This window comes from Colobus angolensis, unplaced genomic scaffold, assembly GCF_000951035.1.
Source record: "Colobus angolensis palliatus isolate OR3802 unplaced genomic scaffold, Cang.pa_1.0 Scaffold183, whole genome shotgun sequence".
Lineage (NCBI taxonomy): Eukaryota > Metazoa > Chordata > Mammalia > Primates > Cercopithecidae > Colobus > Colobus angolensis.
This window is the reverse complement of record NW_012114966.1, coordinates 1,175,665-1,201,423: the sequence shown is the minus strand read 5'-3', so window position 1 is coordinate 1,201,423 and position 25,759 is coordinate 1,175,665. Positions and strand designations below refer to the sequence as shown.

Genomic DNA, 25,759 nt, shown 5'->3' with positions numbered 1-25,759 from the left:
GCGGAGGCGCGGGGCCTGCTCCCGCCGGCACCATGGCCAAGACCGTGGCCTATTTCTACGACCCCGACGTGGGCAACTTCCACTACGGTGAGGAAACAGGGCTATGCATGAGGGGTTGGGACGCGGAGGTTTTGAGGCGGGGGGTTGCAACTCCAGGGGTGAGAGCTGACGAACTCTCTTCTCCCCACCCCCAGGAGCTGGACACCCTATGAAGCCCCATCGCTTGGCATTGACCCATAGCCTGGTCCTGCATTACGGTCTCTATAAGAAGATGATCGTGAGTTTCGCCGCCTCGGCCAGGGGTTGGTGGGGGTGGGGCGAGCTGTGGCGAAAGGGATAGGTGGGCTGGACTGAGTGCCTCAAGTGCGACCCGCCACTAGAGTAGCGGGGAGCTGGCCGGGAGCTGGATAGAAGACACCGGAGTACCTTGAAAGTGCCGGGTGTTGGAGGTGGCGTCCTCTGCTTAATGGAAAGTACTTTCTCAGCTCAGGTCGGCCACCCTCTGACTATAGGCATACTAGCCCTTGGCCTAGGGTTAGGGTGATGTGGGGGCTGGTTTGAAGACAGAAGGAGTGTTCCTCCTCTGCATTTTAGAGTGTGGATAGGGCCTTGGTCTCAGGAATTAGGGTTGGGGGATTGGATATCACTGTATCAGGGTGTAAGGGTTACCCTCAGTTCCCATTCCTCTTTTGCCACATTTCTTTACCTCCAAGGAACTGGGGCTCCAGGTTGAAACGATACTGCCGTGTTTGTAAATGTGTATGTGCGTGTGGAAGAGAGGAGATATCTTAGGTATTCCTTTTTCAGCCCGGAATACCTCTACATGGTTCTGCTTAATCGCTATCCAGTTTTTCATCTCCCAGACATACACATGCTGTCCTCCCAACTTGGAATTTATGGCTGTGATATGAGATAGTAACAGTTAAGCCAGGCCAGGTGTGGTGGCCCATGCCTGTAATCCCAGCACTCTGGGAGGCTGAAATGGGAGGATCGCTTGAGGCCAGGAGTTGGAGACCAGCTTGGGCCACAGTGGGACCCACATCTCTACAAAAATAAAAAATAAAAGTAGCCATGTGTGGTGGGTGTGCCTGTAATCCCAACTACTTGGGAGGCTGAGGCGAGAGGATGGCTTGGGCCCAGGAGTTTGAAGTTACAGTGAGCTATGATCAGCAGCCTGAGTTGACAGGGAGGACCTTGTCTCAAAAGAAAAAATAAGACAAAACAGCTAAGCCCAGGCTTTATATGTGTTGCTAGGGAAGCTAGTGAACAATATGAATGAATGTTCATTGCTTGTGCCCAGGCACAGACAAATAGATTGGTCATAGAAAAAACTGAGGTGATGTTAGTGCAGGAATCTTTATCCCTTGAGATTGTTTGTCTATATGTACCTGTGTGCATTTTCTGGGAGAAGAAAGCTCTTTCTTGTCCAGTTTTCAAAGAGGTGTGACACATCCCCCCGACTTTCCAAAGATAGTAAACTTTTGATTTTAATTAGAAAGTTGACATATATCCCATATATTTGACTCCAGAAAGAAGAATCCAGAGGAAAGAGGACAGAATCAGAGCTTGGGGGAGGAGATGAGCGTGGAGAGAACTGGGAATAGGAGATCCAAGAAACAGGGCAGGTGGATCAGGGCTCAAAGTTGAGAAGGTACAATAGGCTGAGCTGGAGGTGGAAAGGAAAAGAAATGGTCTTCAGGGGGCTCATTCGTAATAACTCACCTAGTTAATCGGAGTCTCTCTATTGACTTAAGGATTGTGGGATGAGGGGAATGCTATGTTTGGCTTCATATAGTCTCCAGGGCTGGGTTCAGTATGGGTGGTCTGAGCCTGTGGAGTGGGGCTGACTCTGGCTGGGTTCATCTTGTGTCTCCATCCCGAGGTCTTCAAGCCATACCAGGCCTCCCAGCATGACATGTGCCGCTTCCACTCCGAGGACTACATTGACTTCCTGCAGAGAGTCAGCCCCACCAATATGCAAGGCTTCACCAAGAGTCTTAATGCCTTCAACGTAGGCGATGACTGGTGAGGGAGGACTGGGACTTTTGATGTCTAATAGTTTAATGCCAAGCCCTTCAGTGAGGTCTTTTGGCAGCAGTGGGAAGATCTCAAGGGGGGCCTACTTGTCAATGAATCATAACTCACTTACTTGTTTATTCAATAAATATTTATTGGTCACTTGTTCTAGGCCAGGCCCTGTGCTAAGTGCTGGGAATGCAGTGATGAACAAAAACAAAATTTTAATACTGTATTTTTGCTAAGTCTTATGAAGAGGTGTATGACAGATTATGAGAGTATATATGTGGAGAATTGTTTAGCTTGGTGTAGTGGCTGGTCGGTGGGGCCTTCCTAGAGGAAGTAAAGATTGAGCTGAGATCTGAAAAAAGAGTAGAAAAATGAGATGAAAGGTGGTTGAAGGGTGAGGGGAGGAGTATAGCAGGCAGTAGGGACAAGTGCTAAGGGTCTGTGGTAGGATTGAGTATGACTCATTTGAGGAACAGAAAAAAGGCCAAGTGCAGAATATGAAGAGGAGGTGAACTGAATTGAGGCTAAAGAAATAGGGCCTTTTAAAAGTAAACAGCTCTATTATGAATTGGGGTTTTTACCCCTAGAGTAGAGGGAAGCTATCAAAGTTTTTTAAAAAGTCCTGATCTTAAGAGGGCTATGGGCAGTTAAAAAAACAAAAAAACAACAAAGGAGTGGTTTGATACCATTAGGTTTACATTGAGCTTGTATCATCCATAGAAGAGTCAGGATTAGACCCTGTGGGGAAGGGAGTGGACAACAAAGATAAGCCATGATCTTTGCTTACACTCTACTCTACATCCATGAAAAAATAGTAACCATCACAGCTACCAGTTCCTCAATTCTACTTAATTTTGTTTTTAAACTTTCTATTAGGGAAAATTTCAAAAATTTCAGAAAGTGAAGTAGTGCAGTGACTTCCCATCCATCACCTAGCTTTAACACTTAGGAGCAAATGGCCACTCTTTTTTTTTTTTGAGACAGAGTCTCACTCTGTAGCCCAGGCTGGAGTGCAGTCTTGACTCACTGCAACCTCTGCCTCCTGGGTTCAAGTGATTCTTATGCCTCAGACTCCCGAGTAGCTGGAATTACAGGTGCCTGCCACCATGCCCGAAAAATTTTTGTGTGTTTAGTAGAGGTGGGGTTTCACCATGTTGGTCAGGCTTGTTTTGAACTCCTGACCTCAGGTGATCCACCAGCCTCAGCCTCCAAAAGTGCTGGGATTACAGGCATGAGCCGTTGCGCCCGGCTGAGCAAATGGCCACTCTTACTTCATCTATACTCCCTCATGTTAGATTGTTTTAAAGCAAATCCTAGATGTTATATCCTTTTATCCATAAATATTTTATTATGTATCGCTAAATGATACTCTTTTAAAAGAAAAAGTATCATTATCAAACCTAAAAAGTTAAGTGATTCCTTAATGTCATCAAATATGCAATCAGTATTCAAATTTCTGCAGTTGTCTCATAATTATTTTGTAGTTAGTTTAAATCTGGATCTAAACAAGGTCTACACAACGCTTTTGGTTGATAGGTCTCTTAAGACTTTTAATTTGTAGCTTTTCTGTCACTCCCTTGAATTTATTTCTTGAAGAAACCAGGTTGTTGATCCAGTAGAGTTTCTTATGATAGCTACCATTTATTGAGTGCTTACTCTGCTAGGTATTATGCCAAGGGTTGCTGGTAAATCCACTTAATTCTCATGCCAGTCCTTAGATGTATTATAATAGACCTTTTTCTGATGTTATACATAAGTAAACTGAGGTTTGGGAATATTTAGGTAACTTAGCCTCAGTCACGTGACTGGCCATTGGAGTGTGCATGATCTAGATCCCAGGTTTTTAAACCACTAATCTGTTTTCCTGAAAGATCTTAATGACAGATCTTTCTGTCATTAAGAAATGACAGGGCTGTAGGATAGAGGCCAACTCATTAGGATGGCATTGGCACCTTTCCAACTTTATCCCTACACCTTAGCTGCACGGGATGCCTTCCTGGAATGCCCTTAGTTCTGTATTCAACCTCTTCAAGGCCTTCTCAGTCTTCGCACACCATCTCCATGAAACCTTTCTTGACTACACCAGCCCATAGAGCTCTGTCCTGCACAAACTGCACTGCTCATTTGGTGTTCAGTCACGTGCTGTCTCGGGAGGGTTCTTGTTTTTTTGTTACCATTCCTGCTGCTATTTCTGAGCTCACTTTCTAGGTCTGAGAATACAGGGTCAGCCCTTAAGCCACACTGGGGTCCTGTAGATGCTGTTTGTGCAATTAGGGAATGCTAATTAGAATACTATCTCTGGGCTATTTATGCTGCATCAGTCTTCCTGTCAAACAAGTTACAGTTGTCTTATCTGTATTTCTGATGAGAATCAGGAATTTTTCTTCTGTTTAATGAATTTCCAATTGCTTTCAAAGTATTCTAACATAAATAGCCAAATTGTACTACAGGCCTTTAAATGAAAAAAATAAAAAAGCAGTCCCAGGCCGGGCGTGGTGGCTCATGCCTGTAATCCCAGCACTTTAGGAGGCCGAGGCGGGTGGATCACCTAAGGTCAGGTTCAAGACCAGCCTGGCCAACACAGTGAAATCCCGTCTCTACTAAAAATACAAAAATTAGCCAGGCGTGGTGGTGCATGCCTTTAGTTCCAGCTGCTCTGGGAGGCTGAGGCAGGAGAATTGCTTGAAGCCAGGAGGCGGAGGTTGCAGTGAGCTGAGATTGCGCCACTGTACTCCAGCCTGGGCAACAGAGCAAGACTCTCTCAAAAAAAAAAAAATTCTAGACCTCTCCCTTTTACCCATAAATCCCTCTGCCCAGTGACAGTCACTTTCAGCTCCTTTCCCTATGTCTTCTGGTATTTACCTTTGGATTTTTAAATAATAATAATATTAATTGACTATTATTACTAATCTGTAATCCTTAGGGAATACCTGTTATATACTAGGTATTGTTCTAAGTGCTTTACAGCTATTAGCTTATTTAATCTCAACAACCCCTGTGAAGCAGGATCTATTATTGTTTCCTTTTACAGATGAGGACACTTAGGCACAGAAAGGTTAAACAGTTTGTACAACCTCACTATCATTAGTAGGTGTTAAAGAACTAGAATTTGAACCTAAGTAGTCTGGCTCCAGAATCTGTGCTTGTAATCATACTGCCCTCCTGTATTGTCTCTTATTGCTATTTCTTCATCTGTCAATTTTAGGTAGTATCTGTTCAGCTCTTAGTATGGGATACGAGCATTTAGTCTTCTTACACCGTCACGTTGGCTTCCTTTCCCCTTTCAGCTTCATAATAATTTAAAAATAAATCAGTATTCTATGTTTACATTATTATAACTCTGAAAGATTCATTTACTATCAAGCCAAATAGTATAGTGTGATTTAATCTATTTTCTTCTAAAGCTTTTTGTTTTTCCTGGAGCTGACAATTGCATTATTTTTTCATTTGCTTAGTTTTCTAGGTATTAATCTCTAATTCTTTCCAAACCTTTTGAGAAACTGTAAAACTCTACAATTCTTGCTTGAACCTGGGAGGCGGAGGCTGCGGTGAGGCCACTGCACCCCAGCCTGGGCGACAGAGCGAGACTCCATCTTAAAAAACAAATAAACGAAAAGCCCCTACAGTTCTGTTTTTCACATGGTCAAATGTGTCAGCTGCACTATTTTTCTTTTTTTTGAGACCTAAAACTAGGGATTGCCTAAGCCTTTCCTCTTTAAAAAGTCAGGTTTATATAGGTATAACTTGCATACAGTAAAATTAACCTTTTTTAGGTGTAAGAGTTCAGAGAGTTTTGATACAATATATCAAGGTGTAGGGCCAGTGCTGATGGCTCACACCTGTAGTCCCAACACTTTGGAAGGCCAAGGCAGGAGGATCACTTATGCCTAGGAGTTCGAGACCAGCTTGGGCAACATAGTGAGACCCTGTCTCTACAAAAAAAAATAGTATCAAGGTATAGGAAATTTCCATTACCTGACAAAGGTCACTCACCCTTTTGTAATTAATATCTTCTCTCCAACCTAGATCCAGCCAACTACTGATCTGATGTCTGTCCTTATATTTTACTTTTTCTAGAATGTTGCATAAATGGAGTCATACAGTAAGTAGCCTTTTGTGTCTGGCTTCAAGCCTTTGCTTTTTATAAAGAATAACAATGGTAATAATTATAACTGACATTTATTAAAGGCTTAGCAGATACTGTATACTGTGCCACAGGCTTTTTGTGGGTTATCTCATCACCGTTTCACATATGTAGGTATACAATTCTTTCTTTAAAATGTGTGACTGTGAAGAATATTATTGAACATTATGTTAAAATGTGTTACACTGAGACTAAGAAAAACAGAGCTCATGTTTTCTTTCAACTGATTTCCTTTTAACATTGTACTTCAGTACCTGGAAGCTGCTTGCTTCTTTCCCCAGCTAGGATACAAACTCCCTGACAGTTAAATGCTTCTTTACTTCCCATCCAGTGCCTTGCACAGGGCTTGGTACATGGTTTGATCCAAAATATTTGTTGAATAAATTTGCAGATAGCACAGGTGTGTAGGAGGGGGAGAGAAGGTTCTTGAAAAATGGAGATTGGAGGAATCTGGGGTGGGGAGGGAGGTATGGGAAGGGCCCAGACAGAGGCAGGAGGGTTCCAACTTGTTCCTCTTCCCTGCAGCCCAGTGTTTCCCGGGCTCTTTGAGTTCTGCTCGCGTTACACAGGCGCATCTCTGCAAGGAGCAACGCAGCTGAACAACAAGGTGACATAGTCCCGAGTCCTGTTCCTCCTTTCCTCTAGATCCCTGGACTCGGGATTTAACCCTGATCCTGGGCTCCCAGCTTGAGGGGTGGGCAGGAAGGACTGTGACTTGGGTGTTTGTCTTTCAGATCTGTGATATTGCCATTAACTGGGCTGGTGGTCTGCACCATGCCAAGAAGTTTGAGGTGAGTGAGGAGGTGATGGGAAAGACAGTGGCCATCCTCGGGCAGGTGTTTAGGATGATGGTGGGGGGCAGCTGGGTAGGGGAATTGCTCCTCTCTTTATGAGACCACTGTCTTGCCATAGGCCTCTGGCTTCTGCTATGTCAACGACATTGTGATTGGCATCCTGGAGCTGCTCAAGTAAGTAGCCCAGGAGGAGATGGGGGCAGTTACGGGATTCTTGGCTGAGGTCTCTCAGACCCAGCCCTGACCTTGACCTCCCTCCTCCCTGACTAGCTTCTCCCAAGTTCTTGATGCTTTATTCAGGCTGCCTCTTCCACTGCTGCAGATTCCCTGCTGCCTGCTCACATTTCAGCCTTCTCTGCATATCCCTCTTCTGTCCCTGCCTCTAGCCTCTAGCCTGGAGCCCCCAGTTGCCTTTAGGGAACTGGTGATATTAAGTTTCAGGTGACCAGGGCAGAAGCAGTCTCTTTACAATTCGAGACCCGGTGTTTGGGAGGAGTGGGTCAGGGGTTCTCTTCTAGCTCAGACCCTGGCTTTGGCTTCCCTCCAGGTACCACCCTCGGGTGCTTTACATTGATATTGACATCCACCATGGTGACGGGGTTCAGGAAGCTTTCTACCTCACTGACCGGGTCATGACGGTGTCCTTCCACAAATACGGAAATTACTTCTTCCCTGGCACAGGTATGGGAATAGGGATTACTTTCCCGTTTGCACCCTTCAGCTTTTTACTATGAGTGCCTCCTTCTCAGCCTTCTAGTCTCATCTCAGGTGTCCCCTCCTCAGAGAAGCCTTTCCTGACCACCCCAGTTGTCACAATCACCTCCTTCCCCATTCCTCTGTTACATCAGCCTCATTCCCTCAGAACACTCACTGCTATTTATGTTTATTGTGGTTTTTTCTTTTGTTTATTGCCTCCCTCCTGCCTACTCCCTAAGAATGTAAGCTTGGTGGCATATCGTAAATTTCATTAGTTCCGTTCACTGCTGCATCCCTACTGCCTGGTACACAGTTGGCTCAGAATAGATCCCCCAAAACTCTTTGCCAAATGAATGCAAGCTGCAAGAGATTTAGTGGCTCTAGGGAGTTTATGGTGAAGCTACATAGATGCAGTGAGAGGCTCCCAGAGTGCAGATTGGGGTTGAAACAACTGGGCTGTGGGTGCTTCCCATGTGTGGCTACCACCACCCGCTTCCCTGTAGGTGACATGTATGAAGTCGGGGCAGAGAGTGGCCGCTACTACTGTCTGAATGTGCCCCTGCGGGATGGCATTGATGACCAGAGTAAGTATTGAAGTCTTCCCTCTGTTCCCTAGGCCCCTTCTTTTTCTCCTTGAAATAACCTCTTCTGCCTCGTATCGTCTGCTGTTGGGTCCAGGTGTCCTTAAGGATGAAGGGCCTTCAGAGGGACCATGAATCCCTGGGAATTGTATGCAACATATCATGTATATGTGCTTTTTTCTGGGAAAAGTCATTGGCTTTCATCAGTCAGTCACAGCAGTCTGGGATCCCTTCCAGAAGTTTCAGACCAATGATTTGGTTCTTTTGGGTTGCCCCTTTCCTGGGCTACATGCTCGCTCAACCCCCTTTTTCCTTTTGTTCCCTGTCTCCCCATCCCCTTGGGGTGCCAGGTGCCCATCTTTGGCCCTCTCCCAGGTTACAAGCACCTTTTCCAGCCGGTTATCAACCAGGTAGTGGACTTCTACCAACCCACATGCATTGTGCTCCAGGTAATACTGTCAGTTCCTCCTCAGTAGTGTTCTGCCTGGGCTTGGGGAAAGAGGGCAAGGGAAGAGGAGGTTCTTTAGGTTGGTGACAGACGGGGTATCTGTGATGTTCTGATCAGTTATCTCACTTCATTTGCCTGGGCTTTTGCTTTTTGCAGTGTGGTGCTGACTCTCTGGGCTGTGATCGATTGGGCTGCTTTAACCTCAGCATCCGAGGGCATGGGTGAGACTTGCTCTCCTTCTTCTCCGCAAGGTTTTCAAGTGGCCTTGGACTTCAGTACGTGGGTGGGGGTAGTTGGGGAATGGGCCTCACCTCTTCTTGGAAATCAAAAGTAGCTATAAATTGTACTTGAACTAGAAATGTCATCTTGAACAGAGTTCCCTAGATGGTCATTCATTCACAATATATTTTTATTAAGCACCTGTTATGTTCTAGGCATCATACCACATCATGGGGATGGAATGAGGAGTCTCCTGTGGAGTTTACAGTTTAGGAAACAGACAAAAAATAAATAATCAAATGAAATAGATTGTTATAGATTCTATGAAAGAAAAAAGAAAGCTGAGACACAGGATACAATGGGGGACCTACTTTAGATAGCATGATTTGGAAAAGTTTTTCTGAAGAAGTAAAATTTGAGCTGAGACCTGGAGACTAAGAAGGAGTGAGTCATAAGAGGAGCAGAGAGAAGCCTGTCCAGAGCATTGACAAAGGCCCACAAAAGGCTCTGAGGGCTGGGCCCAGTGGCACACACCTATAATCCCAACACTTTGAGAGGCCAAAGTGGGAGAATTGCCTGAGGCTAGGAGTTTGAGACCAGCCTGGGCAACGTAGCAAGAGCCATCTCTACAGAAAATAAAAAACAAAATCAGCTGGGCATGATGGTGCATGCCTATAGTCCTAGCTACTCAGGAAGCTGAGGCAGGAGGATCACTTGAGCCCAGGAGTTTGAGGTTACAGTGAGCTATGATTATGCCACTGGACTTCAGTCTGGGCAACAGAGTGAGACACTGTTTCTTTAAAAAAAAAAGAAAAAAAAAAGGCTGTAGCAGGAATGAGTTGACGAAGTAGAATGCAGGGAGCAGGCTGGAGGTAGTTTGAGGTGAGGTCCGAGAAGCTGGCCATGGTGAGATTGTGCAGAGCCTTTAAACCCTGGTAAGGAGTTTGAATTATATTCCAAACATTATGGGAAACCATTGAAGGATTTTAAGCAGGAAAGTGACATGATCCAATCTGTGTTTGAAAGTGACTATTCTGACTGCTGAATAGAGAAAAGTTTGGATGGGGGAATGGGGATGGAAGTGGGAAGACCAGTTAGGAAGCCATGGTGTTGGTTAGGTGCCCAGACTAAGGTGAAGGAGGTGGCAATGAAGAACAACAGCCACAACCCGGTGTTTCAACACACACACACATACATGTTTTTTTTTTTCTTTTTTGAGATAGAGTCTTGCTCTGTCACTCAGGCTGGAGTGCAGTGGCACGATCTTGGCTCACTGCAAGCTCTGCCTCCTGGGTTCAAGCGATTCTCCTGCCTCAGCCTCCTGAGTAGCTGAGACTACAGGCATGTGCCATCATACCTGGTGCTCTCTCTCTCTCTATTTATAAGTATATATATATATTTTTTATTTTTAGTAGAGACTGAGTTTTGCCACGTTGCCCAGGCTGGTCTCAAACTCCTGAGCTCAGGCAATCCGTCTGCTTCAGCCTCCCAAAGTGCTAGGATTACAGGCGTGAGCACCGCACCGGGCATGAGTTATATTTTCAAGGCTAGAATTGACAGAACTTGCATTGATGAGAGTAGTTGGTTAACACGCACGGTGCCAGGGAGGGTGTTGAGCAGAACAGAGGTGGGACTGTCCTTTATTTTAAAATTTTTATTGAGACACAGCATATAAAGTATATGCAAATCTTAAGGGTATGACATAATGAATCTCACTATGCAGCTAAAGATTTGGAACATTTATAGTTTTCTTGTACTCCTTTCAGGCAATACCTAAAGGTATTTACCTTGTCTTTTGATAACCTCCACATCTTCCTCTGGTTCCTTTTAACAGGGAATGCGTCGAATATGTCAAGAGCTTCAATATCCCTCTACTGGTGCTGGGTGGTGGTGGTTATACTGTCCGAAATGTTGCCCGTTGCTGGTGAGCACCCTCCTGATTTCCTCCCCTGTTGTCCAGTGTGAGCTAGGGTGTCCCTCAGATATGGCCACATGGGCCCTTCAGCCCACTTGGTCAGCCTGCTCCCCTCTGCTGGTTGGTTTCAGGACATATGAGACATCGCTGCTGGTAGAAGAGGCCATTAGTGAGGAGCTTCCCTATAGTGGTAAGGACTACCCCACAACACCCCCATACCAGGAAGGCTATTCTCACCAGATTCCAGAATGACCTGGTTTGAAGGCAGATGGGAAATTTTACACTTTCAGAGCTCTGCAGACTAAACCCCTGGGCTCAGAGCAGGGAAAAGATTGGGCAGCTATTATGCAGGTGTTCTGGATGGGAAGGAAAAAGATTGGGAAATCTTGGTAGCTGCCTTTCTCAGTCTGAGCCATACTTTCTCCTCTCCTCCCCAAGAATACTTCGAGTACTTTGCCCCAGACTTCACACTTCATCCAGATGTCAGCACCCGCATCGAGAATCAGAACTCACGCCAGGTCAGCAGCTCAGAAAAGCTGAGCACAAACTTCTCCTGAAAGGTGGAACTCAGGAGAAGTCAAAGATGTGGGAAGTAGGAAAAACCAAGGAGAAGGAAGTTCTAAGTCATCACTGTCACTGTTATTGGCTAGGAGGCAGTCCAGGTTAAAGTAGAGGCAGTTGGGGTTGGTGGGGAGGGACAGCTATCAACTGGGGGACCTGAACTAGAGGTACCATCGAGATGAAAACCAGGATGGTAGGGGTAAAAGGCAACTTTTACATGCCCTGGGAATCACTGGGAACTGCTCGCTCTCTATTCCTCATTTCTAACCAGTATCTGGACCAGATCCGCCAGACAATCTTTGAAAACCTGAAGATGCTGAACCATGCACCTAGTGTCCAGATTCATGACGTGCCTGCAGACCTCCTGACCTATGACAGGACTGATGAGGCTGATGCAGAGGAGAGGGGTCCTGAGGAGAACTATAGCAGGTCTGGGAGCAGGGACTTCAGCCTACTTCCAATAGGCTTGCTGGGAAGGTTTAAAAGGGAAAAAGTAAATGGGAAGGTATTAGCTTAATTGCCTCTGGCTTACTTCCTTTAGTCTGCTACAATTTCCTCACTCTTTTCTTTGCTGTTTTTAATGACAAAAATAACACGTATTTATTGTAAAATTTTAAAATAGCACCAAAATATGTTGTTTGCTTTCACACAATCCCAGACCCATTCCACAGGAGTAACCACTGTTAATAGTTTTTATTTTAGATAGGCCTTTTTCTATAGGTTGCAAATATACTGTTCTGTATGTACATATAAACAAACACATACACACTCATTTACAGCTTGTGTGGTTTTTAGTTTTTTATAAATACAAATAGAGTCATTCTACATATGCTGCTTTACATGATATGGCTGGTTCCAGTTAGCTAATATAAATCTGCCTCAGTATTTTATCAGCTGTATTGTGTGGATAGATTGTTTTCCATTTTTTTGGTATTACAGTAATGTGGCAATGAACCCCCTTACATATACATCTTTGCATTCTTGTTTGAGTGGGTTAGATAGTAGAACGGTTGCTGCTAGGTCAAAGGCTGTGTGCATTAATTTTTTTTTTTTTTTTTGAGACAAGTTCTCATTCTGTCATCCAGGCTGGAGTACAGTGGCATGATTATAGCTCACTGCAATCTTGAACTCCTAGGTTCGAGTGATCCTCCTGCCTCAGCGTCTTGAGTAGCTGGGATCATAGGTGTGCACCACCACACCTGGTTTATTTTTTTTTTTTTTGTAGAGATGGAGTCTTGCCTTGTTGCCCAGGCTGGTCTCAGACTCCTGGGCTCAAATTCCCACCCTGGCCTTCCAAAGTGCTGGGATTATAGGCGTGAGCCACTGAGCCTGGCCTAAAATTTTTTTTTTTTTTTGAGATGGAGTCTCGCTTTGTCACCCAGGCTAGAGTGCAGTGGCGCGATCTAGGCTTACTGCAAACTCCGCCTCCCGGGTTTGCGCCATTCTCCTGTCTCAGCCTCCTGAGTAGCTGGGACTACAGGCGCCCACCACCACGCCTGGCTGATTTTTTTATATTTTTAGTAGAGATGGGGTTTCACTGTGTTAGCCAGGATGGTCTCGATCTCCTGATGTCGTGATCCGCCAGCCTTGGCCTCCCAAAGTGCTGGGATTACAAGTGTGAGCCACTGCGCCCGGCCTAAAATTTTTTATATTTGCTGCCAAATTACCATCCAGAAAGTCTGTAGTGGCTTATAGTCTTGCTAGCATTTTACTCAGTCTTTCCAGGTCTTGAGCTGGACAGGTCACTGCGTGCATACTGCTCTCTAAGGCTCTTTGATTTCTTTGCTCTGTTAATTTTTTCAGGTGGGATAATTGTATTGTGGTTATGTTGTTTTTCAAAAAAAAAAAAAAAGTCTTTATCTGTCTGAGATACATACAAAATATTTGTAGGTGGAATGAATTAGGGGGAAAAAGGATAGGATAGAATTTTTTTTAAATCCCAAAACTTTACTGAAAAATGAAAGGAAAAGACAACAGAACCCAGAAGTACAGAAACAGATGCACTTAATGGAGAACAGATTTCCTTACATGACTGAGGGATAACCACAGCTGGACACTTGTGGGACACGCAGTCTTGCTCCCACGCAGGGTTAGAGGTTTGAGCCGGCTCTGCTGCAGAGCTTGATGGGCTTCTCAGCCCCTTCTAGAATCTGCTTCTGTCTTAGAGTTCAGGCCTCTGTATCTCTCCTCTGGACCTGGGCTTTACTGCTCTGACTCTTGGGGCCCTCTCCAGCTCTCCTCCTCCAAGGATATCCCCTGATCCCCTCTCCTGGGTGAGGAAGTATCAGAACATCTGGCTTCAGGGCTTCCAGGATTTACGGAAATTGCTTTTCATTGTCTGGTTTGGTTTGGTAAAACCTGTTTTTAAGTTCTTCCTTTTGTAGAGGTTTGGGTTTTTTATCAATAGCTCCACGCTGGCATCTGGGCCTAGTCTCTGCATTATAATAATACCACCCCCTTTCAACAGCCAGCAGAAGCCTCAGGCCTCTTCCTGTTCCTAAGCCCTACCTCTCTGTCAGGCCACCCACTGAGTTTCTGTTCTTCTTTGATGCCTATAGCTCCAGCTTGCATATGACTTGCAGAGTAGAAATAGGAAGAGTTACCACTTTTTGTGGGTTTGCCAAGCACCAGACACTACTAAGTGCTGTCTATTACAACATATGTATAATCATTCTGTTGCCATCAGACAACTCAGATAGCTTTTATTCTCAGATTAACACTGGAGGAATCTAAGGCTCAGCAAGACTAAGTAACTTTCTTTCTTTTTTTTTTTTTTTGAGACAGAGTTTTGCTCTTTTTGCCCAGGCTGGAGTACAATGGCATAATCTCGGCTCACCGCAACCTCTGCCTCCCAGGTTCCAGTGATTCTCCTGCCTTAGCCTCCCAAGTAGCTGGGATTACAGGCATGCGCCTTCACACCCAGCTAATTTTTTTTTTGTATTTTTAGTAGAGATGGGGTTTCTCCATGTTAGGCTGGTCTCAAACTCCTGACCTCAGGTGATCTGCCTGCCTGGGCCTCCCAAAGTGCTAGGATTACAGGCTACAGGCATGAGCCACCTTGCCCGGCGAGACTAAGTAACTTTCTGAAGGTCACATGGCTAGTTAAATATCAGGGCTGAGATTCAACCTGATTCTCTGATTCCACACCTTTAACGCTGTGCACTTAGAAGTAACTGAGACATTGCTTACCCCCGCAGATAAGGCCTTTCCTGGCTTAGTTCCTTAGTTTCTCTTTGATGACTTTCTCTATTCTCCGTGTCCCAGAGAATACGTTTCTATTTTTTTTTCTTTTTCTTTTTTTTTGAGACAGAGTCTCACTCTGTTGCCAGGCTGGAGTGCAGTGGCTAATCCTGGCTCACTGCAACCTCTGCCTCCCTGCAACCTCTGCCTCCCAGGTTCAAGCGATTCTCCTGCCTCAGCCTCCTGAGGAGCTGAGATTACAGGCATGCACCACCACACCTGGCTAATTTTTGTATTTTTAGAGTAGAGACGGGGTTTCACCATGTTGGCCAGGATGGTCTTGATCTCTTGACCTTGTGATCCACCTGCCTTGGCCTCCCAAAGTGCTAGGATTACAGGTGTGAGCCACCACACCTGGCCTTTGAGAATACTTTTTGAAAAAGAAAGAAACCAATATTGAGTACCTGTTGGGCCCTGTTTTGCTTTTACATCCATTCTTTCACTGTGGGTTTATAATACCACATCACTCTTCTTAAAATTAAAACTCTCCTTTACCTTGCACTTAGAAGAAAATCCAAAATTTTGACTGTGGCTTAAAAAGGTCCTGCATGCTAGCCCTTACCTACACCCAGGATCTCATTTCTAACTACTCTCCTTCATGCACAGTGCTCCCAGCTGTCCTGGCCTCCTTGTTCTTACTGGAGTACATCAGTCTCTTTCCATTTCATGATCTCTGTAGTTGGTTTTCTTGCAGCTTGGAATGGCCTTCCTGAAGTCTTTTCCTGGTTAGCTCCTCCTGAGACTTGAGGTCTTACGTTCATAAGGTCTTATGTGCCAGTATTCCTGTCTGAAATTTCACCCTTTTGCTCCCATTACCTTCAGTCATATCACTTCATTTTATTAATTGTACTCTCCATCATCTGAAATTATCATATTTATTTACTTTGTTAGTTACTAGTCTCATTTATTAGGTAAGCTTTTTGAGGATAGACAAACCTTGTCTGGCTTGTTACTCTACTGCTAAGGTTTATGACAATGTCTGTATAGAGTAGTTCCTTAATGTTTATTTGATACGTGAATGGGTGAATGAATAGCAGTCTCTACCAACAAGAGGAGGAGTGGTTCTCAATGGGGCCTGAGAAATGGCTTTGGAAGAGGGTGATGGGAGAAGATTAGAACTTGGAGTGAGATCCTGACCTCTCTCCCCTTGCTTTGCAGGCCAGAGGCACCCAATGAGTTCTATGATGGAGACCATGACAATGACAAGGAAAGTGATGTGGAGATTTAAGAGTGGCTTGGGATGCTGTGTCCCAAGGAATTTCTTTTCACCTCTTGGTTGGACTGGAGGGAAAAGGAGTGGCTCCTAGAGTCCTGGAGTGGTCACCCCAGGGCTTTTGCTGACTCTGGGAAAGAGTCTGGAGACCACATTTGGTTCTCGAACCATCTACTCCCATTTCCTCTCTCTCCTAAGGCCTGACAGTGGTACCTATTAGGGATGAGATATGGACAAGGATAGCTATATGGGACATTATTGGCAGTGGGCCCTGGAGGCCAGTCCTTAGCCCCCCTTGTCCCTTATTTCTTCCCTGTTTCCCTCCAACCCAGAGATTTTGAGGGACGAACGGGTAGACAAGGACTGAGATTGTCTCTGACTTCCTTCTCCCCTGGGTTCTGACTTCCTCCTCCCCTTGGTTCTAGGGAAGATGAAGAGAGAGGGATTTGGCAGGGGCTCTGGGTCCCTAACACCTGAATCCCAGATAATGGGAAGTATGTTTTCAAGTGTTGGGAAGATATGAAAATGTTCTGTTCTCACTTTTGGCTTTATGTCCATTTTACCACTGTTTTTATCCAATAAACTAAGTCGGTATTTTTTGTACCTTTCGTCTTTCTAGGAATGTTAATTCTTGCTAGTTTCCTGTTTATGAAAGGAGAGAGAAATGGGGTGGTGATGCATGTAATGAAAGCATAGTTAACATTCATTCAGCTCATATCCTATGTTAGGCCATGTGTATGTATTCTACATTTATTATTGTATATATAAGAAGTTAATAGAGCATTTTGGTTAAGAGTTAGACAAACTGGCCGGGCGTGGTGGCTCAAGCCTGTAATCCCAGCACTTTGGAAGGCCGAGACGGGCGGATCACGAGGTCAGGAGATCGAGACCAGCCTGGCTAACACGGTGAAACCCTGTCTCTACTAAAAAAATACAAAAAAACTAGCCGGGCGAGGTGGCGGGCGCCTGTAGTCCCAGCTACTCGGGAGGCTGAGGCAGGAGAATGGTGTAAACCCGGGAGGCGGAGCTTGCAGTGAGCTGAGATCCGGCCACTGCACTCCAGCCTGGGCGACAGAGCGAGACTCCGTCTCAAAAAAAAAAAAAAAAAAAAGAGTTAGACAAACCTGGGCAGATTTGAGAGGAGTATAAGATGACTTCAGGTTTTTGAATCTGGGTGTTTAGAGTAGTGATGCTAGTTGGTGAAGATACACTGAGATAAAACATGTTAAGTGTTTAGCACAGTGCCTGACATAAGTTGCCCATTAACTGTCTACGTGAAGAACAATGCTAAATACTGTAGTAGCCACAAACATGGACCTTTCTCTGGAAGAGTACATTCCAGTCAGTAGTATGATAAATACTGTAGCAGATATAGACTGGTACAAGAAAGAGGACTGATAGATGGGTCACTTCCTCCCCTCTCTTCTGATTCTGTCTTTCTCAATACTAGCTTAGAAAGTAGCTTTTGGACTTTTTGGACAAAAAGTCTGGAAAGCTCAGCACTAAGTCAAGTTTGAAGTATGGGAGGTACAGCTCTATGTAACATTCTGTCAGGTCACTGTTAGAAGGTCTGGACCAAGAGAGATGAATGCCAAATTCAGGAGCCAGCCAGCTTGGCAGAGTCCCTGGTGTATCTCAGGCCCTTGACTAGGCACTGGGGCTGTAGCGTAAGTAAGTCACTGACTCTACCCTTTGGGAACTTACACTTGAAATCTTGCTAGCTGCGGTCAAGATGATTCAGTCCATATTGTGAAGGCCGACTGTTGGCCACGTAACTGTCACACAAGGGACAGATGTAGCTGGGAGAATGGATGAAATTGCTCAGAGAGAAAGTCATGCTAGAAGAGCAAAGAATATACTCTTGGAGAATACTCATTCTTTTCACTTATGTTTGGTTTATGTCAGTGGGGAATCCTGGTTAAACATAGGGTTTGGCAGCAAATCAGACTAAGCTGGGTTTAAATTTTATATATCAATTATGCCTTCTTAGGCAAGTCACTTCAACTCTCAGAAAGTCCAAATTTACTATTTATAAAATGGTGAGGCTAGCAGAATCTATCACATGGGACTGTGGGGACTTAGAAAAATACATGTAGAGTGTTTTGCATAGTGCCTGGCAGAGAGCAAAGGGCATGGTTAAGTGGTAACTGTTACTGCTGTTTAGGCACATATTGGCAATAATTAGTTTGTCCTGATTAGAAACAATTAGATGGTGCCTAACCTGGAATTCAAACTAGGAAATTAAACTCCAGAGCGAGTCTGGTTTATCCTAGTGCTTGCCCTGGACGGAGCTCTGTTCTTGGTACCTTGCTTTCAAAACATGGTGGCTATCACTTTTATAATATTTCTCATGTGTTCCATGGGTATTGCACACATTAAAAACTGCATTCTCTTGGAAAACCTGGCACTAATTTTCTGCCAGGATAATGGTCTCATGCAATTTTTGGTCTGAGGTATGAGAGGGTCCAGGCTGTCAGGCTGTACAGCCACGTGGGCGCTGCGTGGGAGCGAGACGCCTGCGCTGCTCCAACCGCCAGGGGGCGGTGCTCCCCGCCGCGGCCGCGGAGAGCTGCACCGCCCACTCGCCACCCCCCCACGTGGGTCCGAATGGTTAGGTCCGCCGGGCAGGTAGCGCGCTTCCGCGGCTTCCCTCCGCCCCTCTCCCTTCCCCCATTGGTAGGGGCTGCGGGTCCGGGCGGAAGTGGGGCAGGCGGGCGGGAGTGAGGCGTCGTTGTTGTATATTCATGAGGCGCGCGCAGCCCGGCATGCTAATGAGGCGGGGCGCGGCGGTTGGCTAAAGAGCTGCTGGCTAAAGAGCGGCTGGGCGGCGGCGGTCGCGGAGCTGCCGGGCGGGAGCGGCGTAGGCTCGGGGTCGCCGGCCAGCGTGAACCGGGACATGGAGCCGCCCGGCGGGGGCCTGGGGCCCGGCCGCGGGACCCGGGACAAGAAGAAGGGCCGGAGCCCAGATGAGCTGCCATCGGCGGGCGGCGACGGCGGCAAATCTAAGAAATTTGTGAGTGTCCCTCCATCCGGCTCCTGCCTGGCCCCGTAAGCGCCCTCTGGACCCCTGCAGCCGGCCCCAGGGGCGCGCCTGCCTGGCTCTGGGGAGCCGCCCCCGCGCCTCCCTTCCTCGTTTCGCTCTGTCCGCGACTCTGCAGCCCGACATCCTCCCCTTCGGGACCTCGGGAAGCCCCGGAGTCGCACCCGGCTCTTACCCCGGCCACCTCGGGGGCTTCCCTCGCTCCCTAGCCCGCACATTTTGCCCTCCCGCCTGCATATCCCCAGCCGTCTCTCAGCCCCATCTCTCCCCTCTCAGCCTCACTTCCTTTCTTCTTCCTCCAGTACCCGAACACGCCTCCTCTTTTTTGGTCCCCTCTTCTGGGTCCATTTTCTCTTCTTACCCTTACCCCTTTTTTGGTATTCTCGTATTTCCTTCTCCTAAAGGTCACTTCCTTCTCCATGATTGATCCTTTTTACCTACTAACTTTCCTCCCGCCCAGTCCCCTGGGCCCTCCGCCGGGTGTCACCTGATAATCCTTCCCCTCAGGAATGTTACCTGACTTGAGCCCTACCCCCCTCCTTCTTTGGACATTTGTCCTTGCGATTACAGGCATGGGTTCCTGCCCAGGTCCTATGGTCACTGGGGCATGACGTTTATTTGCTTACCAGTATTTCTCTATCCAGAGAACCTCTCTTTCCTGTTGCTCATCACTTTTCAGAGGATTAGAACTCTCATGATTATGCCCTTCTTGACGTAGGGTGGTGGTAAATCTCTCCTGTGGGAAGAAAGTTGGACTGCGAGTTCAAGAAGTTTGTAATTGAATTGTTTTTTTTTTACATTTCCCATGATAACCATCTCCTCAACTCCTTTTCTACTGCCTCTTGTGCCCCAAGGCGACTACTGGCTTCCCTTTGCGTGCCTGTAGAAGAGTAACCTTTCCTCAAGTGCCAGTTACTTTCAATCCGAGTCTGAAGGAATATTGATGTATGTGTAACCCTATCATATTTCATTACCTTTTGTCCACGCCATGGAGCTGTTTGGTTGCTTTTTGCTATAAAAGCTTTGTAAGATATGTGGCACTGTCCAGGAGAGGAAGAGTCTTGAATATTGATGCTCATTATAATAGCTAGTTATAACTGTAGCTCTTCTGTCTTCCAGGTATTTATGCCCTTACCCTAGTGTATCTTTCTACTAAACAAATGGCTTGTAACTCTTACCTCTTTCTCTTAGTCCCACCTCCCAACATTTTGACCCAGCTCCATCAATTTGGGAAGAAAAGTGATAAAGCAGTGGAAACAGGAAGAAAATGTTGTTTTATGACTAGAGGGTTGAGATGTTAACCCTGGAAGGTTAGGTGTTTAATTCTAAATAGAATTAAAAGAGTGACTCATCTCTTCCTATTTCTATTCAGCAAGACCAAGTGCTCCTGGACTGCCCTTTCCAGTGATATCCGGGGTTTCAGTAACCACCTGTTTTTATCTGGTGAACATCTTTTTTTTCCCCTAGAAATATAAGGTTAAGAGTATTGACGCCCGCTCCTCCTTTGGTGACTAAAGCAGCATTTTTGTATCTTTCTTTAGGATAAGGATTGACACCTCCTCGCCATTATCTTTCCTTCCAAAACTTAAGTTCTAGGGCTCATATTCCTTCTATTTCTATATGTTTTTGTTTTGATTTTGTTTCCATGAGCACTGTTTGACTTTCCTCACCCGAATTCCAGCTATTACTGTTGACTTGTGGTGACCTCTGTGACTTGTTTTCAAGTCTTGAGTATAATTTTATATGTACTCTATTTTATCTAACAATTGTTTATTTCACAAATTTGAGAAGTCTACTATGTGTGTGGTGCTGTAAGGTGAGAAACCTGAGGAAGCTCAACCCCTTTTCACCTGTCTTTTGGAATGTCCATGAAGTCTTCTATATGTTTAGTGGATTTGGCTCAGGGTTGTTGGTATTTGCTTTAAAGAGGGTGGAGCTGAACCAAGTTCTCTTTTCTTTCTGCGGTGTTAGTCTTAACCCTTAATCTGCTGAATTTTTAAAACTAGATAGCTCAGGTAGTTAGGAAAATTGCATTAGTAGCTAGGGAATTGGAAGGTTTCTAGGAAAGTAGTGCTGCTTAACCCTTTTATTGCTAAATGTAACCTATCTCAAGGCATCAGAATATTCTTTCTTCCTCTTGCTCTTTTTCTGAGAACTCTGTGGAAATGAGAGATGAGGAGGAGCATTGCAATCCACTTCTCTCTGTGTCTCTGTATGTATATGTGGGTGGGTGGAGTGGGCAGATTGCTGGTGTGCTTTTGATACCCGTGGCTTAGTTTTCTTGAACTGTAGGCTAAAACTGAACTCAAAGCTCTTTCGCCTCCTCCACCTTTTCTAAAGTATGTGTCCTCTGGAGCTCCATTAAGAATGTACTTTATAAAACTGCACTGGTTTGGACTGAGTGTGACCGAAGTTTGTTTGCATTTGAGGGGTTATAATTCCTTTAGCTGCTACATACCTTTCCTGGCTTATGCAGGTGCTAAATACGGATTAACTGATGAGAACACAGAGCTCACAAATTGTCTAAGATCTGCTCTTACCCTCTGAGGCATCTTGTGTGGAAAGAAGATGGAGTCTCAGTTTAAAAGTGGTTGGGCATCATCTTTTAAAAACACATGATTGTTACAGGTGTTGACAGTGAGTGGTTGAAGCCAGGCTGCCTGGTATTACCCCTTGGGTCTTCTCCCGGGCCATGAGCATACCCCTTCTCCAGCATTATTCCATTTCCTTTCACAAGTCCTTAAGGTGAAGGAAAATAAAAATTCTAGGTCAACAGAGGGTTTTCTGACTTTTCAGCAGTGATGAATGTGGGTGTCAAATAGACTGATTTCCAAAATATACATAAGGGGAGTAAGTAGAACCAGGATGTTAGGAGACTGCAGAGTATGCCTGCATTTAATAAACTTTGCATGCATTCTCATATAATCGGGAAAGTGATACATTCTAAGAGAGAATATTGCTTCCTGATTTAACTAGGAGCATAACTTTGTAAAACATAATTTTGGTGTGGGATTACAGAGAATTCTTTTTATTTCTGAGACGGAGTCTTGCTCCGTCCAAGGCTGCAGTGCAGTGGCACGATCTCGGCTCACTGCAACCTCCACCTCCCGGGTTCAAGCGATTCTCCTGCCTTAACCTTCTAAGTAGCTGGGGTTACAGGTGCGCACCACCACACCTGGCTAATTTTTGTATTTTTAGTAGAGACAGGGTTTCACCATGTTGGCCGGACTGGTCTTGAGTTCCTGACCTCGTGATTCGCCAGCCTCGGCCTCCCAAAGTGCTGGGATTAGAGGCGTGAGCCACCTCGCCTAGCTGAGAGAATTTTTACTATTATTAAAATTATTATTATTACAAATATTAAAATTTGTTTAATTTTGGATGCCTATATTGAGTTTTGGTCATGTTGCAGTTACGCAGTCTTCTAAATGCAAAGTAATAGAGTATAAATGTTTAGTTGTAGACTCCTGTCCAAAAGGAGAGAAATTAAAGGTAAAGGATGCCAGGCAGAATTTTAAGCAGATATTAGGAAACAGAATACGAAAGAAGTGGAGTTGTTCATGCAGATTTCTGCTTATATCCTCTTAAAACATTAACTTTAATCCAAAAGTTTGCGGAAAACTGAAAAATATACAGAGAGCTTTGCAAAAGTTTGCAGAAAACTGAAAAATATACAGAGAACTTTGTACACCTTTTTTTTTTTTTTTAAACAGATGATAAACGCAAGGATTATTTAGTTTGGAAAGAGGGAGGGGACCCTACAGGAATGTTAGTGAGATATTTGAGGTGACAGAATGATAGCTTAAAAATTTCTGCCATTCTTCCTGCCTTGTCTTAAGGACAGATCATGAGTCTACTTGGTGTGGTTACCTGTACTTTCTCAAAGAAAATTCTCCCTCACGGGAGGTGAAAGTGAGGGAATGCCTTACAATTAAAATCTCTGCCTTGGGAGAGTTGGTAAATTCTTTTAAAAAGAGCTGAAAATTTTATGACCGGTAAATTATGTTTATTATGAAAGCTAAGAAAATAGACATAATTTAATTTTGTTGATGGGTGCATGGGTCAGAATCATTTTATTTCATGTGTCATAGAATAACCTTTTGTTATTCCCCAAGGCCCTTGGTATCGTATAAATGTATTGCCAGGTTATTCTCGGGGAGTGTTATCTATCTTCCATGAAATGTAGTAGAGATTTAGGCCGGGCGCGGTGGCTCAAGCCTGTAATCCCAGCACTTTGGGAGGCCGAGACGGGCGGATCATGAGGTCAAGAGATCGAGACCATCCTGGCTAACATGGTGAAACCCCGTCTCTACTAAAAAAATACAAAAAAACGCCGGGCGAGGTGGCGGGCGCCTGTAGTCCCAGCTACTCGGGAGGCTGAGGCAGGGGAATGGCGTGAACACCGGAGGCGGAGCTTGCAGTGAACTGAGGTCCGGCCACTGCGCTCCAGCCTGGGCGACAGAGTGAGACTCCCCAAAAAAAAAAAAAAAGAAATGTAATAGAGATTTAAAAGATAAGTTATATGTCACATATGATTTAGAAGAACAGGTTAAAATAATTTTTATTGATAAATACTAGATGTTATAGAGAAGCAAAGAGTTTGTATATGCAGGTTTATATATCCCTTTTTATGTCTCAGTAGCTGAAATTATTCATGGCTACAAAAATCATCCCCATTTTGAAGCAAACTTTGTATTACTTAAGTGGTTTTCTTTTTTCGTTGAGCCTCCTTTTCTCAATTACCTTTGTTTAAAAGCAGTAGGCAAAAAATTCATTTTGTGCTACTAGCAAAGCATTGGATGTTTGCCCCTCCTTGGGGTTAGGTGAGACAAAGCCACACTCTCCCCTTGCCTGGCTGCCTGTCACCTCCTCCCTCTGTTTTTATTCCTTTCCTACTTTTGTGGGGGCTGATTTGAGCCCTATAAATAGCCAGGCCTTTGGGGAATTAGGGGCAGTCAGAAACTGTTGATACTAAAATTTCTTAAAACCTTTCTGCTAAAAATTGAAAAGTAAAGAATACTTTAATTACCATGAACATATTTTATTGTATTTTCTCCTTTATTTTTCCTTTTTTTTTTTTTACAGATTTCTTAGGATCCAGAAACCCTTTTTAAGAAAGTAAAAGAACTACTGAAGGAAAAGAGAAATAGACCAATATTTTAATGAATTTTACCACTGATTACAAGATAACTCTCATTGTTCTTTCAACTTTGAAATTCTTACTTCCATCCATTATTAAATCTTACTATGAGTGGTACCCTTAAAACTTCTGAGTTGGAAGGAACTTTAAATGTCATCAAGTCCAAACACCCACTCAGTGCAACAGTCACTTCTTGCAGTTGTAGGTTGGAAACATCAGGGGGCTAAGAGGTGGAAACTGGATGAACAAATGGAGGAGGAGGAGCAGAAATTTTGGATTCTGCATTTCCTTTACTAAATTTCAGGATCTTGGGAATGGCTGGAGTAGTAGAAAGAGATTATGTAAAAGGAACAGATTTACTAGAAGCTGTGAGACTGAAAGGAAAAAGATTAAAGAAATTGGCCCTCATGCCTTCTATTGCTTGGCTCTGTAACGGTTAGGGAGAGTCAATTTGCCCTTTAAATATTTGTTTAAATTTCTTTCCTCCAAGGCTGGAATAGAACAGATAAGGGAATGCAAATGAGAATTAGCATAACGGAATTGAATTAAGGAAACATTCTCATATGGAAGATGGGAAAATTCCATCCTTGATGGTGGTTATGACTGGTCCTTAGTAGCTATCTGGGCATTTTGTTAGGGTAGCAAATACAGGTAGAGTTTATGGTGTCCTGTAAGATTTTCTGGATTTCTGATTTTGTAACTTATTTCCTGTCTTGTCAGTAGTGTCATGTGAAGGCTTTGGATTTGTAATTTCTTTTAAGATTTAAAATACTGTAAGAACCCAAGACGGGATGATTTATAAACCATTTTTGATACTGAAGGTCACAGAAAACCAAAGAGCATACATTGGTAGTTGGCCTTATGTCTCAGATCTGTCTGTGTTTTATTTTCAGTGTCAGAACTTTAGGATCAAGTAGAAAAGATACCCTTCATCTCTATTTTTACAGCATTATTGATAATATGTATATATATCAATGTATAATTAAAATACAATAAACGGCATATTTATTCATGAAACCATTTCTGTAGTCAAGATAATGAATATAGCAGCCACCTTCAAGTTTCCTGCTTCCCCCTTTGTTATCCTTCCCTCTCACACATCCTTGTCATCCCGTCTCCAGATTACCACTGACTTTCTTTCTGTAACTATAGATTAGTTTGTGTTTTCTAGAATTTTATATAAATGGAATCATATAGTATGAACCCCTTTGCTGGGGGCTTCTTTTATTGTGATGTTCGGTCTTGCATATATCAATAGCTTATTCCTTTATATTGCTGAGTACTAGTACATTGTATGGATTTACACAATTTGTTTCTTCATTTACCCTATTGATGGACATTTGGGGTGTACCCAGTTTCGGGAGTGCAGTTTTTGTCAGAACATTCACATACAACTTTTTGGGCTGGACGTATGTCTTCATTTCTCTTGGGTAAGTACCCATGAGTAGAATGACTGGGTCATATGGTAAATCTGTGCTTAATTGAGAAATTGCCAAACTGTTTTCCAAATTTGTATCATTTTTACATTCTCACCAACAATGTAGAAAAGTTCCAATTTCCTGTCAACTCTATGATCAGTCTTACATTTTAGCCGTTCTGGTGGGTATGTGGTGATATCTCAGTATACCTTATTTATTTTTTATTTTATTTTTTTATTTTTTGAGATGGAGTTTCATTCTTGTTGCTCAGGCTGGAGTACAGTGGCACAATTTCCGCTCACTGCAGCCTCTGCCTCCCAGGTTCAAG

The 25,759-nt window shown here is 44.3% G+C and overlaps 2 protein-coding genes across 3 annotated transcripts in view; both read left to right on the top strand.

Annotated features, from left to right (window-relative positions):
• The first annotated feature begins 6 nt into the window (after positions 1 to 6).
• On the top strand, positions 7 to 16,444 carry HDAC3 (histone deacetylase 3). Its single transcript, XM_011939710.1, has 15 exons — positions 7 to 87; positions 195 to 277; positions 1,883 to 2,025; positions 6,695 to 6,776; positions 6,904 to 6,960; positions 7,082 to 7,137; positions 7,511 to 7,644; positions 8,163 to 8,243; positions 8,616 to 8,689; positions 8,845 to 8,909; positions 10,742 to 10,831; positions 10,954 to 11,012; positions 11,261 to 11,340; positions 11,655 to 11,812; positions 15,782 to 16,444. Exons 1-15 carry the CDS (start codon positions 33 to 35, stop codon positions 15,849 to 15,851), a joined length of 1,287 nt encoding a protein of 428 aa, XP_011795100.1. The 5' UTR covers positions 7 to 32; the 3' UTR covers positions 15,852 to 16,444.
• A 2,138-nt stretch (positions 16,445 to 18,582) lies between these two features.
• Positions 18,583 to 25,759, top strand: part of DIAPH1 (diaphanous-related formin 1) — a 106,280-nt gene continuing 99,103 nt past the window's right edge. Inside the window, exon 1 of one of the 2 annotated variants that reach the window (XM_011939708.1) lies at positions 18,583 to 18,849. In XM_011939708.1, coding sequence (XP_011795098.1) covers positions 18,733 to 18,849 — 117 coding nt within the window. In that variant the 5' untranslated portion in view covers positions 18,583 to 18,732. The remainder of the gene's footprint in view (positions 18,850 to 25,759) is intronic. The other variant, XM_011939709.1, reaches the window with a different exon arrangement.

Coding starts and splice junctions, on each gene's coding strand:
- HDAC3 (XM_011939710.1), top strand. CDS start 33: ATGGCCAAGACCGTGGCCTATTTCTACGACCCCGACGTGGGCAACTTC. Junction 7,138..7,510: donor GGCATCCTGGAGCTGCTCAA/GTAAGTAGCCCA, acceptor GCTTCCCTCCAG/GTACCACCCTCGGGTGCTTT. Junction 8,690..8,844: donor CCACATGCATTGTGCTCCAG/GTAATACTGTCA, acceptor TGCTTTTTGCAG/TGTGGTGCTGACTCTCTGGG.